This window comes from Ranitomeya imitator, chromosome 4, assembly GCF_032444005.1.
Source record: "Ranitomeya imitator isolate aRanImi1 chromosome 4, aRanImi1.pri, whole genome shotgun sequence".
Classification (NCBI taxonomy): Eukaryota; Metazoa; Chordata; class Amphibia; order Anura; family Dendrobatidae; genus Ranitomeya; species Ranitomeya imitator.
The window spans coordinates 622,597,959-622,606,237 of NC_091285.1; the positions used below are offsets into that span (position 1 = coordinate 622,597,959).

The 8,279-nt window shown below is 47.7% G+C and overlaps 1 protein-coding gene across 1 annotated transcript; it reads left to right on the forward strand.

The window, feature by feature from the left end:
* Positions 1–335: 335 nt before the first annotated feature.
* PURB (purine rich element binding protein B) lies at positions 336–7,826 on the forward strand. The gene has a single exon (XM_069766639.1). The coding sequence runs from the start codon at positions 555–557 to the stop codon at positions 1,545–1,547; it is 993 nt and encodes a 330-aa protein (XP_069622740.1). The 5' UTR covers positions 336–554; the 3' UTR covers positions 1,548–7,826.
* The last annotated feature ends 453 nt before the right edge of the window (positions 7,827–8,279 follow it).

Sequence of the window (8,279 nt, forward strand, 5' to 3'; positions counted from 1 at the left end):
ATTGAATTTATGCCATGAAACAAACATGTTACCACATCTGCCCATTGTGCTCCTGTGGATTTGAGTATCGGGCCTAAAAAAACGACTGAAAATGTGAAGTTGCCCATAGCAACCACTAGCCTTATAGCCATGGCAACCAATAAAAGGGCAGCTTTCATTCCTCACGCTGAAAGAAGCGATCTGATTGGTTTCTACAGTGAGCGCTAACAACCAATCCCCACACTGCACCCTACCAATTCTGAAGATGTCATGCCCTTAGTCAAGATGGCGCTGCCGGCCTCAGCCGGGGGCCCGCTCCAGTCGTAGCTGCGCAGGACGCACACGCAGGAAGAGGAGGAGAAGGTTTGGCTGAGGCAGAGAGAACGAGAGGGAAGAAGAGGGGCGAGCAGAGCGGTGGAGGGTGAGGAGCGGCAGAGAGCGGGCAGACTGTGAGGCGGGCAGCCCGAGGGAAGAAGGAGGAGGCGGAGGGAGTCCCGGGCTCAGGGACTGACGGAAGCCGAGAGGAGGCAGTTGGAGAAGGCTTCTGTGAGCGCGAAGGAGGAGAGGAGGAGAAGATGGCGGACGGGGACAGCGGGAGCGAGAGAGGGGGCAGCAGCGGCGGAGGAGGAGGCGGGGGCCCCGGCGGCGGCTTCCAGCAGCACATGTCCCGGGAGCAGGAGACGCAGGAGCTGGCCTCGAAGCGGCTGGACATCCAGAACAAGCGCTTCTACCTGGACGTGAAGCAGAACGCCAAGGGCCGCTTCATCAAGATCGCCGAGGTCGGCGCCGGGGGCTCCAAGAGCCGCCTCACCCTCTCCATGGCCGTGGCCGCCGAGTTCCGCGACTACCTGGGCGACTTCATCGAGCACTACGCCCAGCTGGGCCCCAGCAGCCCCGAGCAGATCGCGCAGTCCTCCGGGGACGACGGCTCCGGGGCCGGGGGGCCGCGCCGGGCCCTGAAGAGCGAGTTCCTGGTCCGGGAGAACCGCAAGTACTACCTGGACCTGAAGGAGAACCAGCGCGGCCGCTTCCTGCGCATCCGCCAGACCATCAACCGCGGGCCGGGCTTCAGCGGCGGCGCGGGCGGGGGAGCCGGCCTGCAGAGCGGACAGACCATCGCGCTCCCCGCCCAGGGCCTCATCGAGTTCCGCGACGCCCTGGCCAAGCTCATCGACGACTACGGCGGGGAGGACGACGAGCTGGGCGTGGGGCTGGGCCCCGGCGGGGGCGGCGGAGCGGCCGGCGGCCTGTACGGGGAGCTGCCGGAGGGCACGTCCATCACCGTGGACTCCAAGCGCTTCTTCTTCGACGTCGGCTGCAACAAGTACGGCGTGTTCCTGCGGGTGAGCGAGGTGAAGCCCAGCTACCGCAACTCCATCACCGTGCCGCTCAAGGCCTGGGGCAAGTTCGGCGGCGCCTTCTGCCGCTACGCCGAGGAGATGAAGGAGATCCAGGAGCGGCAGCGAGACAAGCTCTACGACCGCCGGGGCCCCGGGGAGAGAGGCGGCGGCCTGGGCTCCGGGGGAGGCGGCGAAGACTCCGAGACAGAAGACGTGGACGACGACTGAGCGCAGAGAGGAGGCGGCGGAGGAGAAAGCGGAGAGCTAGGGGGGAGGTCAGTCACAGCATACCGCAACCTGCCGGCGGACTACACGGCCCAGCATGCGTCTGTGATCTGCGCGACCTATGAAAACTCGTAAGAGAAACTGTCGCCGGTAGCAACCAATCACCGCGGCTTTCATCTTCCTGGAGCACTGCACCAAATGAAAGCTGCCCTGTGATTGGTTGCTCTTTGCAACTGTAAAGCAATCTGTTTGCCTGTAGTGACCAATCACAGCACAGCTTTTATTGTACAAGATTACTGTAAGAAATGAAAGCTGCACTGTGATTGGTTGCTGCGAGCAACAGATAAGCAGCTCTGAAAATTGTAAAAGAATCTTGCCCCTAGCAACCAATCACAGTGCAGCGTCCACTGTACCAAATGAAAGCTACTCTGTGATTGGTTGCCATTTGCAACGGTTAGAGAGCTCTGAGAGTTGTGACAGAAGCCTTTGCCTGTAGTAACCAATTACGGCGCAGCTTTCATTTTACAGGAGCACTGTACCGAAACGAAAGCTGCACCGTGATTGGTTGCTACAATCAGCTGACAATTTCTCTTATCAGCTTTCATAGATCTCCCGTCATACTTGAAGGGATCACTGGCTGGGACTTGTTGTTCTACCATCTCTGGCAGGTTGTCAGCTTGGGGGGGATGTTATAGGATGCAGATGTTCTAGTCTCATCACACATGAACCATTATATGTTGCATATAACAACCAGCTGTGGTGTACAAATGCGTTACGTGACCCAAGGGTTAAAGGGGCTGTCCACCTTTTAAGGACTTTAACCGAAATGCCCGTATTTGGGGCTAAGAATCGTTTTTACCTATTTCTGAACACATCAAAGCCTGTAAAAGCAAAACGGCAAAATTATTAATTAACCCATTACTTGCCAAATTAGAAATTTTCATTTTACGGATTTTTCAGAAAAGGGCATCCCAATATTCAATTAAAAATGACAATGACATGATTTCCTATTTTGAAAACATTCATTTTACAAACACAACACAAAAAAATTGGACCTAATTATAAAAATGATAAAATCTTAGTTGCTAGAAGCAAAAGACTAGGCGTCCCCCAAAAAAGGACATTGGTAGATAATGGGTTAACTCCATCTTCAAAAATGATTTTTAGCCCCAAATCGATGCAGTTAAGTGAACAATACCAAAGTTCCTAACAAAGGTGAGCGGCCCCTTTAAATCTGGTTAGGCTTTAGAGCAGTGCTCCCCGTCTGTAGAAGTAAAGCTCCCCTCCCCCACACATTTCCACCACATAGGATGTGAGTACTGGCGTCAGTCCGCCTGGGCCGTCGCACCAACCCTAGGGCACTGACTGATTTTAGTGTATTTTTTGGGATTTTTACCACCAGCTGGCAGGACGTAGGAGTACCCTAGCCTCCCCTGTGTGTATTACGCTCTACACGGTGCTAGGTCACACGAGCCACTTGGATAGGAAAACCATGACTTCTCCTGGGCAGGATGTAGAGAGCAGTGACCGTAGCTTCACCAGAACCCGAGCAGAAGGTCCAGGGGTACAGGGTGGGCTAGAATAAAGGGAAACGGACGCTAGTCCAGGCTCACCCCTTTCTCCCTCGCCTCTCTCACCACCATGATCCGTTTGCTTCAGGGGCTTTCCATTGATGCCCCCTCCCTCAAGGAGAAGAAAACCAGCAGTTCTGTTCCTACCACACTCTGCAGTTACCCAAGGACGTCACCCATTCCTAAAGCACAAGGAAAAGAAAAGAAAAAAAAAAGCTCGTTTTGGGATTTCTTGGCAAATCTTTGCTTCTCCAGTCCGCAGAGTGACAGGACCAGCGTTACCATTCCAACCAGGACTGAATTCTTGATCCCGCCAATCATGGATTATTTCCTACTTCCATAAGGTCACCTTTTTTTTTTTTGTTGTTGTTTCTTTTTAAATACCAGCAACTAAGAGCAAAAATTTGACATTAAACATCAATTCGAAGGGGAAAAGTAACCCCCCCCTGAAAATCTGTGAGATCTCCAATTTATTAAACTCTTCCAACCAGGAAGAGAGAAAAAACAAAAAAAAAACCCAAAACAATTTAGGTTCATGCAAACGGACAAACGTCAAATAAGATAAGCTCAGGTCCATGATTCTTCTCTTACGGGCTTTTTATTCTTGAAAAGACCTGCATTCAATTCTCAGTACCTCGGAGGGTAATGGTGCCTCCAAAAATAAAAAAATATTAAAAACTGTCCAGGTGGTGAACAGTCCACAGCACTACAAGCAACGGGGGAGAAGAGCGTGCGGCCTGTGACAACCCCAGGCCCTCTACTCAAACTTACTGCCTACAAGATGCTCTCGTATTGCCCCCCTCTATTATGGCAGCGGGGGGGGCGCTGCAGTGTCCAGATCTCAACCTGTACTTTTACTACGACCTCTACAGAATTATGTTTTTAACTCTTCTCGACGGCTCCCTCGCTAATGTTCGTTACGATGAGAAATGAACCTTCTTGGGAACCGAGGCGCCTGTCGTTTCCCGCATCCGCCTCCGTCCCCAAGAAAGTCGAAATGAAATTGTAGTATTTTTATCTTGTGTGTCCATGTCTGAGCTGATCATGATCTCCCCATACTTAGGTGTGTGACATCTCCAGAGCCTCGGCGGTACGGCTTCTTCTCTAGAAGCTCCACCACCACCACCATTTTCGCGGAGGCTTCTGGAGATGTAGCAGCTTTCGGTATATGATGCATAGACGTCATTCATCTTTTATTTTCTTCACTTAAGCTGCCTTCTTATATGTCTGCACCACTTCATGATTGAATTTGGTATCTATATTAATGTATTTATTGTGTTTGGACCTGATTGACCCTGCCGACGTCCCACACGGCCCACGTGTGCTTCTTCTAGACAGGAAATAGATGATGGAACTGATTTTTGGGAAAGAGGAGTACAGCTTGGCAGGTGACTAATGGTAAAGTATTGGCCTGTTGCTTGGACTCATCCGAGGCAGCCATTTTTCTTCATGTTTTGGTGAGGAGACCTCCCATGGTCATCCCACAAGTCCACCAATGGCTGCCTCGGTGTGTGTGTAAATGGCAGGCCTACTTTAGGTTCAAGAATTCGAGCCGTTGCTGGTTCTTATCCCAGCGTACCCTCATGTTATCCGACTACCTGTTGGAAATGTTTAATTCTACTTTGTTTTTCTCAGAACTGTATGGGAGCAATAGTATTTCTTGATGTTTTAATCACATCAGTATATTGTACTGTATTTTTGTACCTGCAAGGCAGCTGTATAGTGTCCTGCTGTACCATTCTTACGTGGATAGTTTTATTTTTTCCTTTTACCTGTTACATGTGGCAGATGTCATGCTTTCATCCACAGCAAATATATACTAGCCCCATCATGCAGGGGCTCATAGGAAAGTCCTTTTCCTCTTTATTTTTTGTGTGTGTCGGCCGCACAGATAATGCAAGAGGCTGTGCGGGTCTTGCTCCAAAGTTTTATTTATAGTTGCACCCGGTGTAAACCAAGGGCGGGCATATACTACATATAGATATATAACATGTGCTCAATGAGCAGCCGGTAGTCCTGTGCATACTCTAAACCTCTTACTGGGGAGGTTGTAAAATTCTACCCAGACCTGCCTCTTCCTGCTCACTGTGGCTTCAGCCCCTGAATTTAGTGGTTCACCATTACACATATAAGCTAATGCGTATGACGGGGGTTAGACAAAAAACCCTAAACCATTATCCCCTATAAACCAGGACCCCTTGTAATCTGTTGGAAAATCTGTCAGCTAGCGTTCATTTTTTTGCCTACAGCGCCACAACAGGAGAAATTAAGCACTACAGTGTCCATTTAAATCATTCACTTCAATATGGAATATAGGAAAGGTCTGGCCACGAACAAAGGACTCCCCTTTATTAACTCAAAATTCCCAAAGAAGGGTGGGTTTTCAAAACCAGAGAGCTCCTTTTAATAACAGGAGAAAGGTTGAACTTGATGGACTTCTTTTCCTCACTTATAACCTATTTCAGTAGTGTCCAAAATACACTTCTAGATGATGCGCAACACTATGGATGATGGGCTGTAAGTATTCTTATGGATGATGCACAGCACTTCCTGAAGGACTGTTAACTGCCACAGGGTGACCTTGTGCTATATAGGTAGATCCTTCAAGTCAAGAAATGGGTCAAGGAGCCACATTTAATCTTGGTGTTGAGATCTTGACGGTTGGGTAACCAGTGGGCAGTAGCGGGGTAGGGAGAGTATCATTACTAAGGCTTTTATGCAGTGAGAAAGGTCCAAACTCATCGACTCCAAATACCATAGGTCTGTTCCTTATTTTGGCCAAACCTGACCCCCGTCATACGCAGGTTGTTCATAATATCAAATGCCTGTATAAAATAGCAGATCCTTATCTGTAAATGTTGTATAGCCTCTTAAATATATATCTGTATATAAATAATACAGGGGGTGACTGTAAGCTGAATGTTTTACAGATGTGCTCCTTCATCTTCACCCCCCAGAAATAGTTTTGTTTTTCTTGTTTGTTTGTTTTTTTTCTTCTTGTGCTCAGAAACTAACCCAACCCAAAACTGAACGATCCAGTGCTGGGAACATGGAGGCTACAGTGGTATATTTTAATGTAATGGGGCATCGTAGGTTCACCAGCTTTTAAGCCTATAGTAACAGGTTTGGAGCATCATCCCGGATGCACGGTGGGTCGTGCATGTCGCGCTTCAGAGGACGGGGGGCTCAGATTCCCCGTGTGTTGTAGAAAAAGCGGGCAGGGTGTATGTAAAGGTATTACGTGTACAGAGAATATATAAGTGTACAATTAAACAGTGACTTATGTTGGGGTCAGCAATTCAGTCCATTTTTAACTCTCCTGGTGTTGATGAAATTTAACATTGAACTTTAGAAACGGAAATGGCGATCTTGATTCTATGTAAAGACAGTGATTGTACTGTTGGTAGTTTCCCATCATTTTGGTGATATGCTCCTAGTATGGTCGAATGATCGATGATGTATAACACCAGTGTGCTGCTTTAAAGATTGTGGTAATATTTTGGAGACGCGGTTTGAATGCCTTGGCAGAAATGAGCCTGGTCACCATCACGGAGCGCTTTCCCCCCTGTAAAGGGAAACGTTTCCTTCTCTATTTTTAGGACTCCCGTCATTTGAATCCCAATTACTCGAGGAGGTATCAAGTCAAGCCAACTGGAGTTTTAGTGTCTTCGAAAACCACGATCACTTTGACTAGTGGTGTAAAGAGCCAGAGCGTCACGTTCTGGGCATATTAATGATAGCTTTATAAAGTTGTGCAGTCGGGTGGCGGAGGGGAGTGGAGCAAGTAATTAACGGAAAGACTGCACTACAGATCTTTCGATTGCCCAATATTATTTTTTTGGGGGGCGCATAGAGTAGAAGTAGTAGCAGGCACATTGGGTGGTTAAGAGGAAAGCACAGATTCATATAGATGACTTCCACTCGCTCGGAGGAGATGTAAGTGCCAGCCACACAGAGTTTAACCTCACCGCCGGGATGGGCGATGTAGTTTGGGTGCAATATAGAGCTCTACCATATTTAGATGAGTAAAGCATTTCTGCCGTAGGCATTTATTCTACGTATTCTTCAAATACATTTAGCTGACTAATAAAAAGAATTATATGGAGAAAAAAATATATATTTTGTTTCTGTTTAAAAGCACTTTAAATAGTAAAACAGCGTAAGCGGCTGTACCCTTAGTAATACAAGCAGAGTCTATCCTTCAGTCTACCCCTTGAGGTTCCACGGTTGGTAGCTGTTCCTCAGTCTCTCCTATTCATCCCGCTGACCACAGCTTCTATCTCGGCCTTTTCCCAACTCTCCTCAGGGCAGCCAGGCCAGGTTTTTCACAATAAACACTTGCACCATTCTTATTCTGTTGGGGCTCGTTTGGGTTATTGTAAAAAACCTCTTCTGGAGTGAGATGTCCCTCCGGGAGGCAGCTGAGAAGGTTTTGTCCCTGTTGCCAATCCCTGATTTAAAGTAGCCAGTACTCCTGGCCCGGATTCTTAACACTTTTTTTTGGATTTACCACTAGCTTTACAAAGCCGGGGCAATTTTAACCTTTTAAAAGAACAAGTAATAACATGGAAGAAGCATAAGGTTCAGAACTCATGCTCGTCAGCACTCCTTACAATAACAGAATTTTGCAAAATTGAGTTTTACAATCTATATATTTAAAAACTGTATGTTTGTAACAAATAAAGTATGCGGAAAAGTGAATGAAACAATAGCTATCTGCGTCCTGTGAATTGTGTGTCTTGTTTTTTATCGTCCCGTGTTTCGCAGTCACATTTTGGGTTTGATGACTTGGGCACCATTTTAGGGTTTAGATCAATTGAGAAAAAAATTCCACCATTGCCCTTGCTCACAGTTCCAGGCTTGTTTTCTTTCCTTAATGCTTGTTATCAAAGGAATGAATTTGAAATAAACGGGCATCGATGCTTCCAGTAACGTTGTATGGTAGGATTAAGGCTTTATTCACATCACTAGCCAAGGGACTGCAGTTCTCTATACATCAGGGAGCCAGGAGGCCTCTTCATTCTCTGCACTGTTGGAAGTACCAGAGAAGTCATCTGCGTATCATCCTGCAACATTCCCTTTAATGGTATATAACTGCCTGCTGAATGTGTGCTAAATCCATTTGTTGCATTGTACTCACTGCTGTGTATCCATGCTAGGGCCA